This window comes from Panthera tigris, chromosome D2 (genome assembly GCF_018350195.1).
Source record: "Panthera tigris isolate Pti1 chromosome D2, P.tigris_Pti1_mat1.1, whole genome shotgun sequence".
Taxonomy (NCBI): Eukaryota; Metazoa; Chordata; class Mammalia; order Carnivora; family Felidae; genus Panthera; species Panthera tigris.
The window spans coordinates 86,445,648-86,472,192 of NC_056670.1; the positions used below are offsets into that span (position 1 = coordinate 86,445,648).

Genomic DNA, 26,545 nt, shown 5'->3' on the forward strand with positions numbered 1-26,545 from the left:
ACTCAAGCGAGGAGGCAAGGCCAGACCCCAAGCTGCCCAGACCGGCCCCCGCCGGATCTCCTGCCCCCTCACTCCCGTCTCCCCTTCCCCCCCCCCCACAACCGCGCGCCTCCGCAGCCGCCACCCCCAGCGAGGACTGCGGCAGCCGCGCCCCTGGGCGGCGGGGGGAGGAAAGGGGGGGGGGGGCGGACGGAGGGTCCACGTCCCACCCAGAGCCCTCCTGGGAGTGGGCCACGGCCCTCGACCTCGGGGCCCCAGGTGGGCGCAGACCCAGGCAGCAGCCTGCGGTGGCGTCGCTGAGGACGCCGGCCACACGAGAGGCCCCGCCCCAAACGGTGCCAGCCGCTCACAGGCCGCCGGCTCCGTGCAGCTGCAGAAGCAGCCAGCGTCCCCGAGGAACAGAGTCCCCGAGAGCGCGCAGACCCCAGTCGCGCCCAAGCGCCCGCCAAAGTGAGCCCGGCCTGGCGAGTGCCGGGACCCCCGGTTCCTCCCGGACACCCCGTCCCCCGCTCGGGTGACACTGCGGCAGGCGCGCGGGCGGCGCGCCGAGGGCGGGGCCGCGGGGGGCGGGCGCGTTGCCATGGCGGCGGGGCGCGCGTAGCCGGAGCCGGAGCCGGAGCCGGAGTCCAAACCGAAGCCCGAGCCCGGCCGTGCGCGGAGCCGGAGTCCAAACCGGAGCCCGAGCCCGGCCGCGCGCGGAGCCCGGCGCAGGGCCCGCGGGAAGGCCCAGGCCGGACGGGCGCGGCGGGGCAGGGGCGCCGGCCGGAGCGCGGAGCGCGAGGCCCCAGCGCTGGCCGAGTCCGAGGCGCCCCCCGCGCGCCCGCACGATGCAGGCCATGGACGCGGCCGTGGCGGATTTGTACGAGGAGGACGGCAAGGACCTAGCGGGCTACGACTTCGAGCCGCTCCCCACTCTGCCGGAGGACGAGGTGAGCCCGGGCGCGGTGGGCCCCGCCTCCCCCCACCTGCTCCTAGGGAGAGTACGGGGGAGGGTGCCCCGGCTCCCAGGACCCCTGCCCCTGGCCCAGGTCTTGGAGGCCGCTCTCAGCAACGCCCCGTCAGCCTTAACATTTTCGCCTTGAGAGGACAGGACCCTTGGAATGTCAGCCCCACGGGACAGCAGTGGGTGGGTGGTCACTGAAGAAGTTGGGTCCTTCCGCGGGGAGGGTGGGGGCTCCTGATTATAAACGTTGGATGGATGAGTGTGGGGTGGGGCGTCGTGAGCGGGAGGGGGTGGAGCACTGTCCTCCTCCCTGCCGGCACCCTAGGAGGTCAGTGGGAGGCACTGGCCAGCAGAGCGCAATCAGGCCGGCCTGCTCAGGAGCTGGGTGGGGGGGAGCCCCCGGGACTGAGGGCCGCCGCCTGCACACAGAACAGCAGAGGCCTCCGCCCAGCATCCCGAGTCCCGAAGCATCCCCCCTCCCAAGGCTCAGAGGGACCAGCAGTCTCCGCCACATAGAGCTTCTGGTCATTAACTGGACAGGTGCCCACAGAACCGATTTGCCTGCACCTCTTGCTTCCCCACGGCACCCGCAGGCTGAGGCCTGGGGCCAAATCAACAAGCCGGGTCCCTCCATGTGATAGGTGGCCCCCCGAGAAGGCAGCCACTCCCAGGAAGACCCAAGGCTCTGGGGTCTTGGCAAAGGAGGGCCTTCCAAGCCTCCAAGCAGGCAGATGCCCCAGTCCCTGGGCTTCTGTGCTCACTGTGGAGGGATCCTGGCATCATGCAACCATCCACGGAACGGGCTGTAACCGGCATGTTGCTGATGAGGACCCTCCAGTGCCCACGTGGGCGAGACTGGTGGCCAAGACTTAGACACGGCCACCACCCTCCTAGAGCAGATAAGGGGGTTCCTAAGGACCTAGCCACAGCCCCTAGGGCCCTCTGCCTTCTGCCTGCCATTCCCCCCACACACACACACACTTTTGCAAGAAGGCTGGCTGTTAAGGGCAGGGTTCATGACATGGTGGCCCTGTCCTTCTGGGGAGCAGAGCCTGCTGTGGGAACCCCGTGGCTGGCTTGCCAAGAGCCGCTGAGGCCGGACCCGAGGGTTGGTGTGCCCCCCCCCCCCGCCATGGTGGCCTGGATTTGGTGAGAGACAAGGCTGCAGAGAGGGAAAGCTAGAGAATAAATAAACCTCTGGGCATTTCCATGGCTTTGATGCAAAAAGAAAGGGGGCGCCCAGCCCACAGCCTTCAAAACCTCCCCCAGAGGACACATTTCAGTGTGTCTGTTAGAAGATTCACCTCCTAAGTCACCGTCCAAAGCAGATGGGGAACGTGGATCTTTGTATCAGCGACCCCATCCTCTTAGGGCCTCCTTCGTGCCCTGTGGCTCGTGCCAAACAAACAAACAACAGCAGAGCCGGGATTCAGAGCCAGAGCCGGATCCCCGCCCACGGCCTGTACCCCCGTGGCCCTCTGCCTTCGCTGGGTTGGAGGGTTCCCTGGTGCCCCTCTGGGTTGGAGCAGCCCCCTAGCTGTGCACAGTGCATACGGCTGCGGGGTTCCCGTCGTCCTGTGACCGAGGCCTCCAGATGAAGTGGGATGCCACTGGGTTAGTAGCATCCATTGGGAAAGCTCAGATGAGCCCTTCAAACTTCTTTCACCTTTTGGGGGAGACAGGCACCGTCTTTGGGCATGCTCCCGTAAAACAGGAAGCCTGTCCAGCTCAAGCCTTGGAGCCAGACCAATGTCCTGTGCCTGTGAACACACCTGATCCAGACTTTATGCTTCCTGCATACGTTCAACTCGGTTGGTGTTGAAGGTTTTAAATCCCCATCAGAGTCGTGTGACTGTACCTGCTAACATTATGGCGTCAGGTTGCACCTGAAAAGCCATCCCGTGTAAGGTGAGGGGGTAGCCAGACTGCAACATCACCCATACTGACGGAAACCCCGGGAAGAGCCAGGACAGAGAAGACATGGGGCATCTTCTCACCCATGGAGGGGTGGTGGGTGCCAGACCCAGGACATGGACAGACTGCACAAGACATGGGAATTCACCATTTTTATAGCTGATTATAACAACAGACTGCACGACAGGCCAGGACTCCCCACGAGCCCCAGGGAATGTCCTTCCCTGGTTGTAACCCCAGGGAAAATCCAAATGGCCAGTGAACACATGAAAAATGTTTGACTTCATCAGTATCAAGGAACGCAAAATACACCGCCGTGAACACCTGTCCACGAGTGCTAGATGGCAAAAACTGAAAGACTGTATGGTGGCCACGTCAGCAGGGACAGGCATGGTGGCAGACCCCCTTGCTGGTGGCAGTGTCCCAGCGCTTCCACTCTGGGTGTGTGCCCCGGAGGGTTCTCTCAGCTGCAAACCCCCCGGGCCCGTGGTGAGCGGGTCTGAGGCCCTGGGGGCTGTCGCCCCACCTGTCCCGCTGCACTGGTCGCAGCAAAGGTCAGGATGAGGGACCAGGCAGAGCAGCGGCTGCCGGAGGGGCAGATGCCAGGCCTTCTGGAGGCAGGTGATGTCGCCCTCAGGAGCCTCCAGGGGACAAGGACAGGGCAGACTTGGAGGTGAAGTTGGCACCGGGGCAGGGCATCTCCGGGTTTCTAGACTTCCCTGCGGTGTAGGGGGCTTTCCTATCCCTTCCGGGTTCTGTGAGCATCTCCCCAGCATCCATGCACCGGGCGCCAGGCTGGGCCCGGGGATGTGAAGGTGGGTGGGGGGCAGCCTGTGCTGCCTGGAGGCACCCACGGCTGTGGGTGCCCTGTGAAGAAACAGATATTCCCACTGGGCCCTCCGGGTCCACGTGATGACCCCACCCAGACGACACAGAGCAGCAGGCGACTGGGGAGGTGAGGAGAGCTTCGTGCTGGGTGACAGTCCGGAGTTGGAGGGGGGCGCTTTAGGGCAAGCACCCCCAACGGGGTACTATGCAGACCTCCCCAGCTTCCTCCAAGCTGCCAGCAGGCCCCGAGATTGTCCACAAGTGTCCTCAGCAATGATTTGGGTTTGTGTTGGGGGTTCCCATCACGATGCTCCAGGGTTGAGAAAAGTAACATACGAGAGTATGTTTGAAATGGACAATAACCATCCACGGTCCCTGTGGGTCCCCACGTAACCCTGACTCACAGGGTTATCTCTGATGGGGTGGGGGGGGTCTTCGAGGCACAGAAGCTCCTGGATGGACCCACTTTGCTATAACCAGACAAGGGTCGTCAGGTGGGAAGCCAGCCCTGCCCTGTGGCTGGTGAGGGGCTTCCCTGGGGACCAGCCTCCCTGAGGAGCACCCCTCCTCCCAGCCTGGACGGGACAGGGTTTGTGTCTGCACAATCTCTAGGGAAGGACAGTTCACAGGCCTGCTCACAGCCGAGGCAGCACCTTGCTGGCCAACAGTGAGGGGTGGGGTTCCAGGCCCTGTGGGCTCTACTGGGTTTTGAAGAACCTTCTGGGCCTGCGCTGGAGTCTGGGTCTGTACCCGAGAGGTAGAGCCACCAGAGGCTGCCCAGCAGCGACAAGGTCAGGTCACGCTGGCAACGGCAGGGGACGGCTGCGGTGTGGGAGGCCACGAACCCTCTGGCCTGTCACAGGCCCTCATGGGTGCGGGTCTGTGGCTGTGCTGGACGGGGGACTACAGACAGGCATCAGTGGGAGCTGCGGCCGGTGTTTCTGTTCCCAGCCCGTCACCTCCTTCCGAAACGTTGCCGCGGCCAGTGGAGCCGCGAGTCCTGCCCTGGGGCCCGTGGTATCCGGATCCGGGCCCCCCTGGCAGCAAGGCTCAGAGCCCGCGGGACCCGGAGATGGGCACAGACGGGCAGGACGCCCATGTGGCTCTTGTCTGTCAAGGTGGCTGGGGGTTCTGGTGGGGATGTTCGCTGAGGGAGCAGAGTGGCTGGCATGGGCTTCCCCGTCTCTCACCCCTGCCCGGCCCATTAGCCAAGCCTCGGCCCTTCTGCCCTCCTTGGGCCGTGGATTCAGGCAAGGGAGGGTCATTCCAACAGCCAGGGCTGGAGCAGGCGGAACGGAAGGGTGGGTGGCAGGCCCCAGAGGACAGGTGACCAGGGAGGCCATGGGTCAGGGTCCCCAGCACTTGGTGACCCCCCCGCCACCATGCTGGTATATCGGAACCAGCGGCACATCTCAGCCCCGCCCTGGAACCGTGTGTCAGCTGAATTGTGCCTTCCCGTTGCAACAGCTGGGCTTTGGAGGGGCCGAGAGCATCTTGTCCGCGAGTGGCAGCTTCCGCCGTGTGCCGGAAGCAATGACCCACGGAATCCACCCCGTAAAGTCGCACAGAGAATCCGCACCCCACCGTTTAGATGCTCCCACCGTGAACAGGCACTGGGGGTTAGGGGCCTCCCCACTCACGGGGCATCTTCCAGCTGGGCCGGGGGCCCTCGACCTGAACAGGAAGTCAGGCTCTGGGCCGTGAGATGCCCCCGGGGAGCACCCGACCTGGGCTCCCTTCTCCTGGCGGCACATTCAGTCAACAGCCGCGCAAGCTGGTGCCTGCAGCCTGTGCAGACACCGCGAGCACAGCATCAACAAGGTGCCTGCGGTGGGGACCGGCTCACGCTCGCGCCGTGGGCTTCACTCTCCTCAGGAGCATAAACCCAGAGTCTTTGGGTTGTTGGTTAGTGTGTGTCTACTTGTGTGGTCGCGTGCATGTGCGTGTGCACGCGTGTGTGCCGTGTGTGCACGTACACACTGCCAAGACGCCTCTTTAACGAGGCCCCACGAGCATCACTGGGCCCTCCTGCGTCCTGGGGAGCCCACGTGCTGCAGCGAGGGCCCTAGACTGAGCCAGATCAGACAGACCTTTCATCCGTGGACCTCAGAGGCTGGGAAATTCAGATTTTCCGGTTTGCCAGCCTCCTCCACGCCCGAGTCTAATCCTGTGCTCTGCTTTGTGCCCTCATTCTCCTTTGAAAACTCCCAGACCACCTTCATCACAGGGCCGCACCCATTTCTGGAACCTGGCTGGCAGCTCTGACTTGGATGTGGGTGAACCCCGTGGCCCCGTCTTCTTGAACCAGCTTCCAATGGGCTGGCTGCCCTTCCCTCATCCATCTACCTCACAGAAAGAGCTGGAAGGGCCTGGGGAGTGACGTGGAGACCTGTGCTGAGCTCTGAGGAGGAAGCAGATGGTGGGATGTGCCAAGTCACGTGGGCACAGGCAGCCCAGGCCCGGGTCCCCTCCTGTCACCCGCACTGCTGAACCCCAGAGGTTTGGCCAAGGTGCTCATGGGGGCCACTCCCTGATTTTTCCTTCTTCTTTCTTTCTTTCTTTCTTTCTTTCTTTCTTTCTTTCTTTCTTTTTCTCTTTCTTTCTTTCTTTTTCTTTCCTTCTTTTTCTTTCTTTGTTTCTTTCTTTCTCTTTCTTTCCCCCTTTCTCTTTCTTTTTTCTTTGTTTCTTTCTTTCCTTCCTTCTTTCCTTTCTTCTTTCTTTCTTTCTTTCTTTCCTTCTCTTTCTCTTTCTTGGCTTAAGCTCTTTGTCCCCTTTGTCTGTGGTTGTGGGGATTCCTGCAATACAAATGGGGGAAATTCAAGGGCAGGAGCTAGGAGACTTTCCAGGCCTGGAGGGCTTGGCCACATGGGGAGAACACTCCTGTGTGCTGGGAGGGCTGGGCAGCTGAGGCTGGAGAAGGAGGGGGCTCCGTCTGTCTTCTACACCATCTCCCCTACCCTCCACCTCCTCTCCTGACCCCACGCACATGCTTCCTGCAGGCTCCAGCTCCCAGCCTGGCTCCCTGAGCTCCTCCCTCCCGAGGGCCAGTGGAACACAGTCCCACAGATGCACAGAGGTGACTAGGGCATTGAACAGCAGGCCAGATTAGGGCCTCAAGATCCAAGGTGTCTGACGTGTGGCAGTGTGTGTGTGCACACTCAGGGTGCACGTATGGGTCTGAGTGTGTGCACACAGGTATGTTGTGCACGTGTGAGGGTGTGTATAGCGTATGTGTGAATGTATGTGGGTGTGTGTGACTCGGGATTGCACAGGTGTGCATTTAAGTGAAAGTATGGGTATCTGAGCGTGCGTGAGACTGTGTGGCATATGCCTGACCACTGAGGACACATCAACTCATTTTTTGAGCGTGTTGGTACATGTGTGATTTGCATGTGTGCATGTGAGTGCACATGTTGGTGTAAACCCACGTGCGTGCATGCACAAGGGAGGTGTGTGCGTGTCTGACAGCGTGCGGGTGTCTGACGTGCATACATTCGGGGTGCGTGTGTGCGTGCTGGTGACATAGTCACAGCGGAGTCTAGTCAGACGTGAACGCTGAGCCCGGCACAGGGAGGCCTGGGGTCTGGCCTGCAAGAGAAAGCCCCTTGACCTGGGTCCTCCGTGGACTGACTGGAGCACCTGCTCTGCTATGGGCTTCCCACACACTGTGCATTTGTACACGTCGGCTCGTCTCCACCGGTGCCCACGGCTTGCTGACGACCTGAAAGCCCTCGGCGTGCCCACCGAGCCACGGGTGGTGAGCCTGTGGGCCGGGTGCCTCCGCCAGTGGGCTGTGGGGCGGCCAGAATTTCTGGGACAAAGAGCTAGGTCCCGACCGCAGGAGTAACACCTGTTCCCAATGATATGCTGGTCATTTTGCCAAATACTCTGTGGCTTCTGGCATCCAGGGAACAGTGGGCTGGGTGACATTCTGGGTTTGTTGTTTTTCCTTAAAAAGCCTTTGCCTACAACCCTGTTTCTGACGTAAAGTGAAACGTCGCCGCGTGCTGTCTGCTTCCCTGGAATCGGTCTCGACGTGGGGGTGCCGGGCCTTCCCTGGGGAGGGGGCCCTATGGCGGCCTGGGCCCGTCCCCAGACCCGTCTCAGCCGCGGCCTGTCTTGGCAGGAGAACGTGTCCCTGGCCGACATCCTGTCGCTGCGGGACAGCGGCCTCAGCGAGCAGGAAGCGTGGGCCGTGTGCCTGGAGTGCAGCCTGTCCATGAGGAGCGTTGCCCACGCGGCCATCTTCCAGACCCTCTGCATCACGCCCGACACCCTGGCTTTCAACACCAGCGGGAACGTGTGCTTCATGGAGCTGCTCAGCGGTGAGCCCGGGGCGGGGCAGCGGGGGTGGGCTGCGGAAGGTAGCTTTGGGGCACAGTGTGGACACGGGCGCCCTGGGCCGGCCCAGAGCAACAGAGCCCAGGCCTCCCTGGTCCCCTGGTGGGATCTCCAGCCCCGAGGACCGCTGAGGGAGAAGGAGGCGGGAGGGCCCTCGTGCACGGCCCATATGGTCCCCGCAGGGACGAGCTGGGGGCTGCCAGCTCCGAGGCATCCGGTCCTGCTGGCCCCCAGGGAGTGCACGTGCAGAGGGCATCGTAGCGGGCACAGGAGGCCGCCTGACATCTGCCTCCAGTGTTCCCGTGGCCTCCCCTCCCCGCCACTGTGCTCTTGGGACCGTTTCCCCACACTTAACAGTGAAGAGTGAAGTTTTCCCTCTCAACCGCTGTTTCCTCAGGGACGCGGGGACAGAAGGGGGTCGGGAGAGAGCCATCGGCCCCCGGGAAGCAGGAGGCGACGCGCCTCCCTCCGGGCTGGCGGGTTTCTCTTCACCCTGGGCGTTGTGGGCGTGTGACCAGAGCCTTCTCTCTTCCGTCCCCAGATGACCCCGAGGGTGCCTTTGTTCCCCCCGAGTTCGATGTGACCGGGAACACCTTTGAGGTGGGTGGCCAGGCCGCTGGGGCTGGGGCACCTCTGTGCAGGGTCGGGGGGGCTGTCTTGGGACACCCACCTTTGTCAGACTCAGGGTCCCGATGGGGCAGCTCGGCTCTGGTGATGGCTTGCTGTCTGGATGCGCGCTTGTCATGACAGCTGTAGGGTATGTCTCCCGAGTGCGAATTTACTGGATTTAACTTGCTAAAAGCGTCTGGAACTGGCAGTGGCGGCTGGCGGGAGTCACAGTTTCTCGGGGAGAATTAGCGGAGGGTGGGTCGTGGCATCCAGAGGAAACACGTGGCCTCTGAAGCATCAGTCCCCAGGGGGAGCAGCAGCCACAGCAGGCTGCTGTGGGCCAGCATCACCAAGGTCCCCCGGGCGCCCCCCCGATCCTTAGAATGGACCCCGGGGCCCTGCTGTGTGCAGGTGCGGGAGGTCCGGGTCGGGCACGAAGGAAGGGCTGGAGAGCCCAGCTTTCCGCAGAGCCCCGGCCCCTAAGACAGTGGAGAAAACGAAATCACTTGTTAACAAGTAAGTGTTTAGTTACAAACTCAAACTGTAGATGAAAACACATTAGCTTAGTGACGTTAGGCTACGTTTTCAGCCCCAAATGAGAGTTTTAGGATTGGCTCCTCCTGTGCCCAATTTTCCTTTAAAATAAGCTGGAACCCAGCCCCTCGCTGAGAGGCCCTTGTCCCAGCTCCGCTGGCAGCAGGATGCAGGCCCGAGTCGCTGGTGGGTCAGGTCCCTGGCTTCCCTGAAGGGTCAGCACCAGGCCCGCGTGCCCTTCTGTTTGTGGCCGTTCCCGTCCCTGGTCTGTGCACAGGCTTCTGCCTTTTCACTGCATCTTTAATGTTTATTTTATTTTATTTTATTTTATTTTATTTTATTTTATTTTGAGAGATAGATAGATAGAAAGAAGGAACAGGGGAGGGGCAGAGAAAGAGGGAGACACAGAATCAGAAGCAGCTCTAGACTCTGAGGTGTCAGCACAGAGCCTGACGCGGGGCTCGAACGCACGGACTGCAAGGTCATGACCTGAGCTGGAGTCAGATGCTGAACTGACTGAGCCACCCGGGCGCCCCTTCACTGCATCTTTAGATCCGGACCGGACGCGACACTAAAGCCCAGAAAGTAGTGATGGCCTCCGCCCCCGCCCCCGGTCCGCCGGCCAGGCTCCTGCACTCCTTCCCTGTCCCCTCGCGGCTCTGTGCCTAAAAGCAGTATCGTTTCGTTCGCGCTGTTTTTAACATTCTAAAACGAGCATCAGCTGCGATGCGTGCCATCCTCTGGAACTTCCTTTTACGCACTTCCACGAAGATTCATCGGACCACGCGCGCTGTCGTTGTCACCCCTGTGAAGTAGCGAGCCTCTCCGCCCGCGCTGCGCCTTCTCCGTGGGTCTGGGCCGCAGCTCCTCCGGGGCGTGAGCCCAGCGACGCGGCGGCCACACGTGCGCTCCGGCCGCCCGCAGGCCCGTCTCCTCGTGCTTTTCTTCAGAGTCTCACCGTCTTGCCGGGACCGTAAAGGTCTCGTCTGTAACTTGTCTTCACACCGTCTTTAAGGCAGCGAGCGGCTCTCAGCCTCTTTGGCTCTCGGGACCCTTTTACGCCCCTGCAAATCGCAGAGCAGCCAGAGCCAGAGAGCTCCTGTTTTTGCGGGTTACGCCTACCGGTCCGTGGTGTAGACCAGGGCTGAGACGTGGGAAGCGGTTACCTGGTAATTCACTTAAAAATAGCAATAAACTGCTGACTGTTGACACACAGGCCGTATTTCTATTAGCAATAGCAGCATTTTCCCAAGAAAACAGCGAGAAGAGTGGGGCTGTTTCACACGTCTGCAAGCCCCGTAGCGCCCTGCTCTGTGGAAGCCAGCGTGGTTTCCACGGCAGCGTGCGGCCTGTTGCGATGGCACCGCGGGTGTACCCCGGAAGGTCCAGGGTGCGCTCGGACCGCACGACACAGAGGCGGCAAAGAGCATGACCCGGTCACCCTGAAAACCGTTCGCCCCAGGAGGGGCCCCTTGGAGGTCTCCTGCCTTAGTATAATCTCCTCTCAGCCTTAATATAGTCAAATTTATTCATGTTTTCTCTCGTTGTTAGTACTTGTTGTACCTTAAGAAACCTCGCCACCCCCAAGGGCTAACAGAGACGTGCTCATAATTTCTACATAATTGACTTTTTTCTGTAGCTGAGGTAAGGGCCCGGTTTTATGCGTTTCCCTGTGGATACCCGCTCCTGGACCTGCCAACCCCGATGCTGGCCACAGCCGCTGTGCACCCAGCTCTGGACAGCACGGTGGGCTTCCCGGCTCCGTGCTCCCGGCCCCTGCCCCAGACCCAGCCCTCCCGGCTGGGCACCCGCCCCTGTCCTTTTTCAAGTGTTCTGACTCTGCTCAGCCTTCACTCTTGCACGTCAATCTGAGAATTAGCTATCAGGTTCCACAAAATCCTCTGCTGAATCAAGGGGCATCTGGGGGGCTCATTCGGTTGGGTGTCCAACTCTTGGTTTCGGCTCAGGTCACGATCTCACTGTTCATGGGATCAAGCCCCACGTTGGGCTCTGTGATGACAGCACAGAGCCTGCTTGGGATTCTCTCTCCCTCTCTCTCTCTACCACCCCCCCACACTCTCTCTCTCTCAAAATAAATAAATAAACATTAAAAAAACACCTCTATTGAATCTGTCAGTCACTTTGGGGAGAATTCAGTCGTTATAAGTTCTTCTCCATAAACACTTCTTCCTTTTCATTTATTTAGATCTCAGTAACATTTTTTCACTGTAGGAGTCTTGAATATCACTTATTAGTTTATGCTCTGGAACTGGATATTTTCTGCTTCTATTCTAAATTGATGGTCATCTTGTCATTGCATTTTTCTGCTTGTTTGTTGCTAGTCTTTGGAAACACAACTCACTTATTATCTCAATCTTATGTCCATCCACCTTGCTAAACTCTTTCGTTATTTCCCATAACTTACAGATTCTTTAGCTTTTCTATCTAAGTAACCAGGTCACCAGCCTGTGCAAAGGTTTTGCATCACGTCTCCCTTCCCATCCTGCTCTGTGCCCACAGGAGCCGCAGCAAGGTGCCAGGTAGCACAGTGTAGCGGGCCCGCATCCTGCCTCAGGGACACGGGGCTCAGAAAGTGCTGCTTCTCCCCTTCTGGGGGGAAAAGCCAGGGTGGCGTTTGCTACGTGCCTGCCTTCTGTGCCGTGTCCTATCACGAATGTACCTTAGGCTTTACGAAAATGTTTCTGCACCCTTTGAATTGATCATTGAGATTTTTAATACTTACGCATTTATTTTCTAATGTCAATTCATCCTTTCCTGTTTAGAGAAACCAGGCCAGCTGTCTTATCTTCTTGGTGCACTGTTGCACTGGATCTGCTGGTGCTTACTCTGGGGTTTTGTGCCGTTTCCGACTGGTACTGGGGGCAGGGCCCTCTCAGTCTGTGCGAGCGCCCCTGCCCCTGCCTGGGAGGGTTTATGTAACAACAGGGCACACCGCTCCTGGAGGGCCGGTCCCACTTACTTATGGGGCCACCTGTTCCCTTTGAAGGAAGTTCTTTCAGTGCTGCTCAATTTTTAACAGTTACAGGGTCCATCTATTTTGTATTTCTCATTGAATCAGCTCTCTGGTAAGCTGAATATTTCTGAAATGTACCCATTTTTAATTGTTTTTTAAGTCATCAGCATTTGGTTGTAGACAGTGTCCCTTCTTAGTCCCTGCACTGTCTGTGGGACATTGGATAATTTAAATTCTCTTCCCTTGCACGTGTCAGTCGCATTGGGGGGTTTTACTTTGTTAGTTTTTTCAAAGAGCCCACTTTATACCACATGATCTTTCCTGATGTGGTTTCATTTTCTTTTTCGACTGATTCTGCTCTACTTTCCATTCTCTTTTCCTTGTTTTGAGTTTGGTAAGTATTCCTTCTCTAAAATAAGTTGGACACTCAGCTCGTCTGTCTTCAGCCTATCTTCCTTTCTAATATGAGCATTTATATCCAAGGCTATGAATTTCCCTCAAAACATGGGTTTAGCTGCATCCTGCAAGCTTTGCCTCGTAGCATCTGCAGTATTTTCTACTTCTAAGTATTTCTTTTAATTCCCACTGGGATTTCTTCTTTAGCCTATGAGTTGTTTGGCAACAAGAATGGGTTGAGTTTTTTCTGCCTTTTTTTGAGGTGTAATACACATACAGAGACACACATGTCACAAGCATGGCAGCACCCTATGGGGTGCAGGGCCAGGTGGGTCCATGATAGAGTCCACAACCCAGCCTGTCCACAGTGACAAGCAGGGTTCCCAAGTCTTAAATGCTTCACATCTCTAAAATCTTCCTATAATGAAAAGTCTTGTTTTCTGAGTTATCTTAATTCCCAACGGGCGATAGGTGATTTTCTTTGTTTTTCTGTCCATGGAGCAAACAATCCTTCTTACCTGACACGTGAAAGGGGACTGCAGAGTGCACTGATGCCTTGGTCCCAGTGTTTGCATGGGGTCCCATGCATCCCCCATCAGCCCTGTGATTCCAGGGTCTCTGTTCTACTCTTGTATTAGCTTCATGCTGGTGCCTGTTCCTGGGGCTGTCAGAACATCCCTAAGCGTCACATCTGGAGGTCTCCAGGTCTCCAGGAATAACTGCACATGTCACATGGGCTCGTCAGGCCTGCCCAGGCACCTGCTCCTGCCTGCGTCCTGGGGTGGCAACCCCCTGCCCATAGGAACCATGGTGGCAAATGTGTTTTCTTCGTGCCACTGCTGCTGTTGGCACCAAGACGCCTCTGGCCCTGACCTCTGTGTCTCTGCACTATTGCGCGGGTGCAGCCCGTTGGAACACTTGCTGGGCATGTCAGGACTGAGCCCATCCCCTTGCCCACCGCACGCCTTCCAGACCTGTAGCTGGCACAACTCATGCTGCTGCCCACCAGCCCCTGCCGGCCTGGTCTTGCCCCCACATCTGCCCCGGAGAGAGGACAAAGATAGGTAGCAGTCCTCAAGTCCTCATACTGAATTCCCCCTTGTGACCCTACCCCACCACCCACCCACTGCTGGGCTGACCCTTCAGTCTCCCTAAAACCCAAGATGCATGGAAGCTGGCCCTCCTGGGACCATCCTCTGAACATCTCAACCCTTGCTCAGGAAACCCCAGAGATGGGCTAGTTTCCAAAAGCTAAAACTATGACCCATGACCAACATTCAAGGCCTGCCCCAGGCAAGCCCCCGACTGCTACAGGAGTCTTCTCTGGACCTTATCACCCTGAGTATGTTCGGGTTCCAGTGGAGCCTAGCCAGGATGACCTCAACATCCGCCACCCGCTATTACTGCCCACTGCCATTTGTCCACAGACATGTATGTTAGGCCTCACAGTGAACAGAACAGATGGGCTCCTGCCTCATGGGAGTCATGGTCTTTCACAGGGGATAGACTTGATGTAGGCAGTGGGCTGGGTCCTGAGAGAGGAGAATGGGGTCTTTCAAGGAGATGACAGGGTCCCCAGCCAGGTCAAAAGTCCCTGGAGGCCACTCTATGAGAAAGTGATATTCAGGTTGGAACCTGAAGGGTGAGTAGGGTTCACCAGATTGAGACCTGGGAGGGGCTTCCAAGACAGAAGGAAATGTGCAAAAATGCTTGAGTGGCAAAGATGCTGATATTGGCCAGTATGTCATGGACAGTGTCATCCAACAACCAATAAGAAGTTTATTTGCTGAGTTATTGTCAAACTAAAAGATATGGAATGATGGATGAGTGGATGGATGGATGTTTGGGTGGGTGGGTGGGTGGGTGGATGCATGGATAGATGTGTAGATGGATGGATGGATGGATGGATGGATGGATGTGTGGGTGGGTAGATGGATGACCATAGACAGGTGGTTGGATAGATGGGTACCAGTGTTCCTGAAGGGAAATAAGGAGTGGTAAAGGCAGAAGCAGATACCCTGGCCTTGCAGGCACAGAGACAGGTTTTATTCTCAGAGCTGTGATGAGGGTGGTGGGCAGAACTGCACCCCCACAGCTCATAGTCCCGGCTGGAGTCCTACAGGTAGGGCCTCATAGGGTTTGCCTCTCCTTCTACGCCAAGCATTAGCAACCAGCAATGTCCCTAAAACAAGGCATCTGCCCGAGTCCTTGAAGCCCCTTGACTTAAGTTTGGCCCCTTCAGGAAGCCCTGGACACTGGCTGTGTGGGACCCCAGGCAGGGGCCCCGGGGTGTGATCGACATGGTCAGTGTGTGAAAAGAGAGAGAAGGCTGCCCTCTTCTTGGGGACCAGGGCTGGGAGTTCTAATGTCTTCTGTGAGAGGTGGGGTAGTGGCCCAGCGGCCCAGCTTTGGGCATGGGGAGAGTGGATGGATTTGGGAGTCATCAGTGCAGCTCAGCCATGTACATGGGGGCCCAAGCAGGCAGCGGGATGCCAACACTGATTGGTGTGTGGGGTCAGGGGACAGGATTGCCTTGTCTGTAGAGAGCAAGTTTGTGGGCCTGAAGTCTAAGAGGCTTCAGTGGAAAATGACAGAATAAGAGGCTTCAGAGGCCAGGTAGAAACAAGATACATCCCAAAAAAATAAGTAGCTTCTCTTTGTATTGGTAATTACTGGTTAGAGATGAAATGGAAAATGTTTCATTTATAACAGCAACAACAACTATAGAAAGTCCGGAGTAAATACAGCAGGAAGGATAGAAATGTAAAGTGAACCGCTTTTCCAAAGGTAAGAAAATAGGATGCGAGAAAAGGAGGAGACAGACCCCATCCCTGCATCTGAGTTTGCCCCAGCTTTTGGGAGGCATAACTGACGTATGACGTTGCACAAGTTTGCGTACAAACGAATGACTTAATACATTTGTATCTTGCAAAATGATTCACACTACTAATAGGGTTAATTAACACCTCCATCACGTCATTACCATTTTTTTGGTTGTGAGAACACTTAGCATCTACTCTCTTAACAACCTTCAAGTGTATAATACAGTGTTGTTCACTGTAGTCACCAAGCTGCACGTTGGATGCCAGGAACTTACACATCTTATAAGCGTGAGTTTCGGTCCTGTCTCCAACATCTCCCTGGTTCCTCCACCCCCAGCCCTTGGCAACCTCCACTCCACTCTCTGTTTCTGTGAGTCTGGCTTTTTTAGATTCCACGTAGAAGTAAGAGCACCCAGCATTTGTCCTCCTGTGTCAGACTTATCTCACACAGCCTAATGCCTTCACGGGCCATCCTTTCGTGTGGCTGAATGATGCTCCTTTCTTTGCTGATTCTTCCAAACACAGACAGGCTGCTTCCACTTCTTGGCTTTTGTAAGCAAAGCTGCGTGAGCATGGGGTGCACACAGCTCTTCGATTGCCTGATTTCACTTCCTTTGGACATGTACCCAGAAGTGGGATGGCTGGATGATAGGGTTATCCTGTGTTTAATTTTTGAGGAACCGCCGTGCTGTTTTCCACATTGGCTGCACCAGTTTGCATTCCCACCAGCACCACATCCACACCAACACATATCACCCCTTGCCTTCTCAATAATAGCCATCCTAACAGGTGTGGTTTTGATTTGCGTTTCCCTGATCGTGAGTGATGGTGAGCATCTTTTCAGGCACCTGTCGGCCATGCGGATGTCTTCTTTGGGAAAACCTCCATTCAGTCCCTCTGCCCATTTTTTAAATCAGATTGTTTCCTTGCTGTTGAGTCGTCTGAGCTCCTCATATATTTTGGATATGAACTGCCTGTGAGGCAGGTGGCTTACAAATATGTTCTCCCTTTCTGTAGGTTGTCTTTCCATTATGTCGACTGTTCCCTTCACTCTTCAGAAGCTTGTTATTTGCTGTCATCCCACTTATTTGTTTTTTCTTTTGTTGCTTGTGCTTTGGTGTCGCATCCAAAAACTCATTGCCAAGACCAATGTCTCAGAGCTTCTTCCCTGTGTTTTCTTCTAGGAATGTTATGGCTTGGGGTCTTATGTTAAGTCTTTAATCCATTTTTTGTATATACATACATACATAGGATTATATAAATAGATGAATCATTGACGAGTAGATAGGAGATGATGATGATAGATAGATAGATAGATAGATAGATAGATAGATAGGAAGGGAAGGGAAGAAAGAAGGGTTATTTCCTCAAATTCTCCCATGGAGTAGACAGATACATTTTGTAGCTTTGATGGTATTTGTGATCTCACAATTTGGATAGCACATTGCAAGTCAAAAGCCCCAAAGAGATAACTTGGGCATCGTGGGATCATGCTCCATGGGATTCATACTGAAATGTATCTCTGCATGAGAAATTAGTTTTCCTTCCAGCACCTCCCTAGGCAAAGGCACTAGGCAGAGGTCACTGCATGTTCCTCTCCAGGCCCATCTTGTCCAAAAATACACCTGAACCAGACCCTCCTCCCACACCACTCCGCACACACCGCTATTAAGTCCTTGGTTCATTCTGCTGATTGTTTACTTGTTCATCTGCCCCTTGGTCCATGACTTCTCTTCCTGTGCTCTGACAGTCAGGATCATGTCTCTTCTCTTCTTGATTTTTGAATTTTTCCACAATATAATCATGCCCACAAAAACATCATATTAAATACACTTTGGTGGTAAGAGCTGTCGTAAGGATACATGGCAGTCACTGATTGCCATGTCACCATATGCCTCCTTCTGTGAAGCTTGGTTAAGAAAATCAAAATTGAGAAATCCAAATGTATAGCATCTAGGATTCTGCTCAGGGCTAATTGTCTAGAACTAAATCCTCAAGGTCTGCTTCTCTTGGTGCCCTTTTGTGACCTCTGCCTGACTCTAGCCCCAAGCCTTCAGTCTAGATCTTTCTATATTAAGATTCAATCCAAAGAAGATAATTCTGGGGGCACCTAGGTGATTCAGTTCATTAAGCGTCCAACTTCAGCTCACGTCATGATCTCACAGATTGTTGGTTGGAAACCTGTGTCGGGCTCTGTGCTGACAGCTCAGAGCCTAGAGCTGCTTTGGATTCTGTGTCTCCCTCTCTCTCTGCCCCTCTCCTGCTCACACTCTGTCTCTCTGTCTCTCAAAAATGAATATATGTTAAAAAAATTTAAAAACAAAGAAGGTAATTCTGGTCGGCTTTGATCTTGCTGAAAAGTCTCAAGCACTTTGGGATTCTCTGGTTTTGTCTGAGATTCTGCCTATTTTAATTTTTTTTCTCATGTGTGAACAAGAGTGCATATCACACTGTTATCACTGAAATAGCATTGGAGGAAAGGTGATCAATTATCTTTGCTTTTATACATCTTTGTGCAGCAATGTTCCAATTGTTCCAGTGAGATTGCATTGCTATTTTAATTTCAACAGCTCAAATAAAAAAAAAAAACTTTAAATTTTTTTTTAAATATTTAATCCATTTTGAGTTCATTTTTGTCCATTTTTGTAAGTGGTGCAAGATAGTCCAGCTTCTTTGTTCTGCAGGTAATTATCCAGTTGCCCAACATTTATTGAAGAGATTGTCCTTTCCCCATGGAGTATTACTGGCTCCCTTGGCAAATATTGGTTGACTGTATAGACTTGAGTTTATTTCTGGACTCTCAATTCAGTTCCATTGGTCTGTGTGTCTGTTTGTATTCCAGTACCATGCTGTTTGGACTGCTATAGCTTTGAAATCAGGACATGTGATGCCTCCAGCTTTATTCTTCTTTCTCAGGATTGCTTTGGCTATTTAGGGGTCTATTTCTTTCTATTTCTGTGAAAAATGCCATCAGAATTTTGATAGGGATTGCATTCAATCTATAGATGACTTTGGGTAGTATGGACAAATATTTAACAATACTAATTCTAAAAGTACTAACAATACCAATACAAAAATTTAACAATACGAATTCTTCCAGCCCGGGAATATGGCGTCTCTTCCCATTTATTTGTGTCTTCTTTAATTTCTTTCACCAAACTTTTTTGTTCTTAAACTTTTTTTAAATCTTTTTAATGTTTATTTATTTTTGAGAGAGAGGGAGAGAGAGGGAAAGAGCGTGAGTGGAGGAGGGGTGGAGAGAGACACAGAATCCAAAGCAGGCCCCAGGCTCCGAGCTGTCAGCACAGAGCCTGATGCGGAGCTTGAATTCACAAACTGTGAGATCATGACCTGAGCCAAAGTCGGACGCTCAACCGACTGAGCCACCCAGGTGCCCCAAAGTCTTAAACTTTTAAATGTACAAAGTTTTCACTTCTTTGGTTAGATTTATTCTTAATTATGTTTTTGACGCTATTGTGAATGGGATTGTTTTCTGTATTTATTTTCCTATATTTCATTGTTAGTGGACCAAAGATAACTGGCTTCTGCATATGGATTTTGTGTCCTGCAACTTTACGGAATTGTTGATCCTTCTAACAGGGTTCTGGTGGACTCGTCAGGCTCTTCTGTATGTAGGATTATATTGTGTGCAAATAGAGACAGTTTTACCTCTTCCCTCCTGATTTGGATGTATTTTATTTCTTTTTCTTGCCTGATTGCTCTATCTGGGACTTCCAGGGCTGTGTTGCATAGGAGAGGGGACAGTGGGCACCCTTGTCTTGCTCTGATCTTAGAGGAGAAGGACTCAACCTGTCACCGTTGAGTGTGATGTTAGCTGGAGGCTTGTCACATGCGGCCTTTGTTATGTTGAGATATGTTTCTTCCCCACTCAGTCTCTTGAGAGTTTTTATCATGAAAGATGACGAATTTTGTCACATGCTTTTGCTGCACCTACTGAGGTGGTCGTACAATTTTCATCCTTCATTCTACTAATGTCGTCATCAAGTTGGCTGATGTGCAGGTGCTGAACCACCCTTGCAACCCTGGGACAAATCCCACTTGACCATGGTGCGTGATCCTTATGATTGTTGTTGAATTCAGTTTGTTGACATTTTGCTGAGAATTTATACATCTATGTTCGTCAGGGATATTGGCCTATAGTTTTCTTTTGGTTCCTTACCTGGCATTGGTATCAGAGTAGTGTTGGCCTCACAAAATGAGTTTGCAAGTGTTCCCTTGTCTTTAATTTTCTGGAAGAATTTAAGAAGGATTGGTATTAATTCTTCTTTAAATATTTGGTAGAATTCATTAGGGAAACCATCTGGTCCTGGGCTTTTCTTTGTTGAGAGGTCTTTGATTACAGATTCAATCTCTTTTCTAGTAATGGTCTGTCCAGATTTTCGATGTCTTCATGGTTCAGTCTTGGTGTGTTTTATGTTTCTAGGAATTTATCCACTTTTTTCTAGGTTATCCGATTTGTTGCCGTGCAGTTGTTCGTACTAGTCCCTTAAGATCCTGTGGATTTCTGTGGTGTTACTTGTAATGTCTCCTCGTTCCCTTCCGATTCTGTTAATTCGAGTCTTGTCTTTTTTTCCCGGTTAGTCCAGCACTAGGGTCCACAGCCAGGACCGAGGTCTGTCTTGCCTATTACCTGACACACAGGTGGGCGACACTCCCTCCAGGTTCCCTTGGTGGGAGACACTGGCTCCCACAACCCCCACAGAGAGGCTCTTGGCCATGGACGGAGGTTGAATTGCTGTTGAGGAACAGGCCCTGGGACATGTTGGTGGCCATCTTGGTGACATCCTAAGCATTTTATCTTGTAAGAATTCTGCGATGTCAGTGCAATTACAATAAAATCCCAACTGTTTTTAGTTTGTTTTCTCAATGGGAATAGGAGAACTTATATTTGTTTTCTAAAACCTGACAAATGTGAAAATAATCAAACTTTTTAAGAAAAAAAAGGAATGACAACTTGTCCTCAGGACGTGAAAATACACTCTGAAGCTACTATAATTAAAATAGCACCGTCTGGACAGGAGGACAGGAGGAGAGGCCAGCTGGTTCTCAGGGTCCCAGGGGAGCCAGCGGGACGGGCAGTGGCTCAGCAGCAGAGGGTGGGATCTTCTTTAAATGGTGCCAGGGGGTGCTCTCTACCAGGAGGGAAAGAAGCCCAGACCCTGCAGCACGCCAGCACTCTGACACACTTCAAATGGATCAGAGCTGGGTGTGTACAAATTATAAAATATTGGAGGAAACAAAAGCAAGCTGTCTTTATCATCTCGGGTTAGGGAGGTTCCTCCTAAGAAGCAGCTGAAGAAAAAGTGTCTGATTTCACAAACTAAACCTTAGACATTATGAAGGTCAAGGGGCGCGTGGCTGGCTCAGTTGGAGGACCGTGCGACTCTCGGTCTCGGGGTCGTGAGTTCGAGCCCCACCTTAGGTATAGAGACTACTTAAATAAAAGTAAAAACTTAAAACAAAAGGAAGTTTTGAATGTCAAAAACTGCACGAACCGCGTCGAAAGCTAAGTGACAAGTGGAGAGAACATATGTGTGGCACACAGACCAGGAGTCCGATCCCCAGTGCGCCAAGCGTGCGCCCCAAACAGGCCACGACGCGGTGGAGGTAGGGAGTCCGCGAGTGGGCAGAAAGAGGAAAAGTTAAATCCGTGCCCAGCGATGCTCAGTCTCATTCACAATGAGAGAAATGCAGGTTTAAAAATAGAAGACTCCGCCCTTCAGAGACACGGCAGCCTTCACAGGTGGGACCCTAGCGTCTCTGCACCCTGGGTGGGGGCTGGGGTGAGCCGGGAGCCCGGGAGGGGCACCGGTGGGCGCAGCCAGGCCAGCACAGACCCCACACCCACGCGCCTGGGGCCCCGCGGTGGGGGGAGGCGCTACCTTGGCCGTGCTTGCGCCGGCCCTACAGAGCAGCCGTGGTCCCCGAAAACACCCGTTCCTGGCCAGAGGAACAGAGGCCGTGTGGGGACAAGCCACGCTCCACGGCACCGACAGGCTCTTTGGTGCCGCAGGCTCACATCTACTCTCTGGGGGCCACGCTGAAGGCGGCCCTCGAGTATGTGGCCGAGCCCGAGCCCGAGCCCGAGCCCAGGCTGAGCCAGGACCTGGAGGCCTTACTGAGCCAGATGCAGGCAGAGAACCCCAGGGACCGGCCAGACCTCCAGGTAAAGACTCGTCGGCCATCCCCGCACTTCACCCCCAGGCCGAGACCTGAGACCCTCCCCACGGCCCCGATGCCCCAGCACACACCCACGGGACCCTCCTGTCCCCATACCTCACCCCTCTGTCATACGGGCTCTCCCCCTGGGATTCGGTGGCATTGCATTTTGCTTAAACCAGAACTTGATTTCTTATTATGCATTGTTATTATGAAGAGGTGTGGCTTATAATTCTCGTGGGCTAAACAGAATCTCCTGGTTTCCCGTAATCCCAGGACACAGGGTGTTTTTATGCCAGAAAGTAGATGTGGCGGGCGGGCGGGCTGTCGGCCACAGGGCTTCCTCGTGGTGAGCGGTCCCGGCTGAGGCGCTCACACACATGTCTGCAGAGCATCATAGCGCTGTGTGAAAAGAAGATGCTTTTCACGTCCTCCTGCCGCCTGTGCCGGAGCCTCTCGGCCGTCGGGAGGAGGGTGCTCTCCATTGAGTCTTTCGGAGCATTTCAAGGTAAGCACACGCACACACGTACGCGCACATGCGCACAGATGGTCACGCATACGTGCGCACGCCTGCACATACCCACTCACATACGTGCCTGTGAACGTGCACAGGTCTCAGCACAGATCACACACGTGTTCACACCTCTGTACTCTCACACCATGAAACACCCACGTGTACACATGCAAACAGACCACGTGTGCCCCACAAGCACACGTGTTCACACTCACATTAACACGCATGAAAGTGCAAAGTCGTACACCTCTTCATCCTCGTACACAAGCATGCACACTTGTGCACAAAGACAGTACTCTCCCACACATACAAACCCGTTGTGCAAACGTGCACGCAGATCAACACGTACACACTCACCCTCTCAGTCACTTTGTGCACGCTTTGCAGATCCCCGTGCGGCTGGGGGTGAAAACCCAGGTCCTGGTGAGAAGTGACCGGTATTAGGCCTCTTGTCTCTGTCCTAGTCTGTGAGCAGGTCAGTCCCTGGACACGGGGACATTTCACTCTTCGTTTCCGTTTGCCAACACCACGCAGTGTCTCTGAGGCCCATTGCTTCTCTGCTATGGAAGCTGTTGCTGAAGCACCTGGGACTTTCTCAGCTCACGTGAGACTCTGGCACGGTCTCAGGTGGCCTTCCGAACAAATGCCCGCATCGCTCTGCCCTGTGCCTGCAGCGAGGAGCCTGGAGGGCCCTCGGGGGAGGCACATGTGGCCGGAGGGACCCGCCACACCGGGGACCACGGGCCTGAGGCGTGGCTCCAACAGCGAAGCAGAGAGAGGTCACCACCACGCGGGCTGCAGGCCACAAAAGGGGCCGTGTGTCTGTAGCGTGGTTCACACAGACACAGACACGTGTGGGGGACATTGTGCACCAGGACAGGGCAGGGTTGCAGCCAGATTCAGTGTCTTCCTTCGGGGAACATCACTATGTAATTGTGCCAGAAAGCCAAGGCTCTTTGGACAAGATGCTTGGGTGACCTTGGGAAAACCCTGAAGGGGCTCAAGGAGGCTGGGGATGTGGCCCGGACCCTCTGCAGTCTCAGTATTTAGAATCAGCTGGGTTTTGTGATCAAGGAGGTGGATGAAGACGGGGAGGCATATACACGCGCACACACAGATGGTGACGCAGGTGGGGGGGAGCAGTGGGGGACCCAGGAGTGCAGCAGAGGAATCCCCATCCCTTCTGGTGACCGCAGGGTCACTGGCCACGTCCCCCACAGCAATCTCCTTGCTTTTGCCCAGATGTCAGCGAGAGCTCCTGCAGCGGGAGGCCGGCGACAGGAAGCACAGGGCCCAGAAAGCAGCCCGGGGGCCGCACCGCGGACCCAGAAGGCCCAGCCCAGCGCCCCGCCCACGAAGCCCACGGCGCCCCGGAGCAGCCCGTGGCCCTGCCTTCCAAGCCCCTACTGTCGGCCCCCGTGAGAAACGGAGAGCGGCTGGCCAGCCTCGTCTTGGATGCCCAGCGCCCCCTGGGTGACCCGGAGAGGAGCTGCCTGAGGAAAGTGCAGACGTTCCCCAGGCTCCTGCCCGACGGCCCGGAGGCCAGCGCCCTCTGCCTGACGCTGGGCCCCCAGCTGCCCCCATCGGAGCTCTTCCCTCCAGACCCCAGGAAGCCCTTTCTGGAGGGGATGAATGGCCTTTCCAGCTACAAGACACAGCCCTCGGCCAGACTGCGGCCAGAGCAGGAGCCTGAGATCCGGCGGGGAGGACCCGGAGGCACCGGCAGAGGTGGGGACGGGGCGTCTGGGGCGCCGGGCTGGGGCCCCACGGAGGAAAGCCCCGCGCCCCGACCCAAGGCCCCTGGAGATGCAGGCGGAGAACCGGGGACTTGCAGGGCTGAGGAGGGGATTCTGGACGGAGCTGGGGAGCCGGCTAGCACAGCCACAGAGCAGGTGGGTGACGCGGTTCTCCTCCCGCGGAGCCCCGGGGTCGGGGGGGGTGGGCAGCACACAACACACACATCCACTGCTGGTCCTTTACCACAAGGAAGGGAGTCAGCCTTCACCCCTGCTCAGGAATGTGCAAGCTACCTGGGTTCTGACGGAAGCTGTGACTACCGCCTCCCCCTGCCGCAGGTGTGGCCCCAGGCGTGGCCCCAGGTGTGACGCCAGGCCAGAGCCTCCCCTGTGGCCCCCCTGGGGGTGCAGGGGGGCATCCCACAGAGCACCCCACACGCCCAGGCCTCACCTGGCTTCACCCAGCACGCAGCACCCTGCGCATTCTCCAAAGAGGCACACCCCTGCCTGGGGGGTAATGCTCTTTTATCTTCTTTAATTTAAATTTTAGTTGGTTAGCATGCAGCGCAACGTGGGTTTCAGGGGTAGAACCCAGTGATTCACCCAGCGCTCACTCCAGACAGCGCCCTCCTTAATGCCCATCACCATCCAGCCCATCCCCCACCCACCTCCCTCCATCAACCTTCGGTTTGTTCTCCGTATTTAAGAGTCTCTTGTGGTTTGTTTCATTCTCTTGTCTTCTCGCCCCACTGCCCCTATGTTCATCTGTTTGTTTCCCAAGTTTCACACGCGTGAAACCATAGGATACCTGTCTTTGACTGACTTCTCTCGCTTGGTGTCATACCCTCTAACTCATCCGTCATTGCAAATGGCAAGATTTCATTCTTGTTGGTGGCCGAGGAGTATTCCATCGTGCCTGTCAGACCACCTCTTCTTACGCAAACAATGCGCAGGGAGCTGCCTCCGCAGGGGGAGGCGGGGCAGCATCAGGCCCAGAAGGGGCATCCACCTCTGGGACCCCGCCCCCAGCCCTGGCGCTCCACCCCCCAGCCCTGGCGCCCCGCCCCCAAACCCTGGCACTCCCTCTGAGGCTTGTTTTCAACGTCAGGCACTAACACCACGAGTTGGGATTGCTCACGGGTCAAGCGTGGCGCCCTGCGCCCTCAGATCTTCATCGATGCTGGGGTTCTGTGCAGCTGTCAGGACGGGGTCTCCCAGGGCAGCTGGGGTCTCCCAGGCCTGGTGGCTGCACCCCATCTGCTGAGACGGACAGGCATCTCCGTTCTGGGAGTTTGCACTGTGTTTAGTTGAACCACAGGTGCTCTGAGGGGCCTGCGGCCCTAGGCCCTTCTGTGTGGTGACACCTGGGCTCAGCAGGTCCCTCCCCAACGCTCTGTCCCCATGAGGTCCTCAGGCAAAGCCACCTAGGGGGCCAGTGTGCTGCAGGGCAGCGCTGGGCCCTCACCAGGGCACCAAAGGCCGTGTTTCCCACCACGCTCTGTTGACCCAAAGGACAAAAGGTCAACAGTCTGTGATTTATATTTGTATTCATATCCTGGTAAGGACCCGAGGGTAACTTACATAAAAAACATAGTTACCGTAAGGCAAATGTCTGTCCTGACGACCCCAGTGCACTGACACGTGCTTAACGTGCACATGCATGTGTCCCCACTCAGCTCACACGGCCTCCACTGGCCTCCTGCGTCCACCCGACCTCCACACCAGCTTGTGCAGAGAGAGCTCCCAGTCACACACACTAGCCCTGGACTTGGCTCACCTTCCCCTGCCCAACAGCCTCACAACGGCCCGCCTTCCAGATGGGTAAACTGAGGCACAGAGTGGCCATGCACCCTCTTGGAGGGTGGGCAGCCACTGAGGGGCAGGGCTGACTGGGAGCCCAGCTACTGTCTTGACCACTAGGCTTCCCTGCCCCAGAGGCCCCGTGGGACCAGGGCCACGCAGACCTCCCCCCACCCCAGGCATCAGGGCACCCAGATCTCCACTGCGGAGCGTGAACAGGGTTCAGAGCTGGCTGCTTCAATCCCCACATGTAGCAGGAGGCTTGGGGTGCACCGCTCCCGGAACGTGGGCCGCCAGCCAGGCACTGCAGAAACGGGGCTAGAAGGAGCAAGGCGGCTGCACCCCGCGTGGAGCGGGGTCAAGGGTGGAGACACTGCCTCTGGAACCTTCCCTAGAGCGTGCACTTCTGTGTCCCAAGTGCGGAGGCTGTGGTCCTAGCTCTTCCCGTGGCCTCGAAGTGGCAAACTACCTTCCAGCAGAGTGCGTTCTGACTCCAGGACTTTTCCGTGTGTAGCAGGGACGGTGGGGGTGAAGCAAAGCTCGTGTCACATAAACTTTGCCCTCTCACCCGTTGAGCATGCGGTCTGGAGCACCCAGCACGGTCACCCCGCAGGCAGCCACTCCCACCCTCCATCCCCAGGACTCTCCCATTCCCCCAAACCGAAGGTCTGTCCCCGATCAGGTCCCCATCCCCTCCCCGCCCCTGGCGCCCACCATCCGCCCTCTGTGTCTGGAACGTGATGGCTCTGGGGACCTCGCGAGGGTGGAGTCACACTGGGCCTGTCTTTTTGTGTCCAGCTTCTGTCACTGGGCATCGCGCCCTCAGGGCTCATCTGCCCCATGGCAGGTGTCTCCCTCCCGTGAGGCTGGGGGACGTTGTGCCGTGTGGACGGGCCGCTGCGTTCACCCGCTCGTCCACGGTGGACACTCGGGTCCCTTCCACCTGTGGGCTCC

At 55.4% G+C, this 26,545-nt stretch overlaps 1 protein-coding gene across 2 annotated transcripts in view; it reads left to right on the top strand.

Moving 5' to 3' along the window:
* The first annotated feature begins 827 nt into the window (after nt 1-827).
* KNDC1 (kinase non-catalytic C-lobe domain containing 1) overlaps nt 828-26,545 on the top strand; it is a 63,164-nt gene continuing 37,446 nt past the window's right edge. Inside the window, exons 1-6 of one of the 2 annotated variants that reach the window (XM_042960900.1) lie at nt 828-929; nt 7,812-8,010; nt 8,568-8,626; nt 21,396-21,548; nt 21,932-22,049; nt 23,298-23,947. In XM_042960900.1, coding sequence (XP_042816834.1) covers nt 828-929; nt 7,812-8,010; nt 8,568-8,626; nt 21,396-21,548; nt 21,932-22,049; nt 23,298-23,947 — 1,281 coding nt within the window. Of the gene's footprint in view, nt 930-7,811; nt 8,011-8,567; nt 8,627-8,705; nt 8,773-21,395; nt 21,549-21,931; nt 22,050-23,297; nt 23,948-26,545 lie in introns of those variants that run through there. The other variant, XM_042960899.1, reaches the window with a different exon arrangement.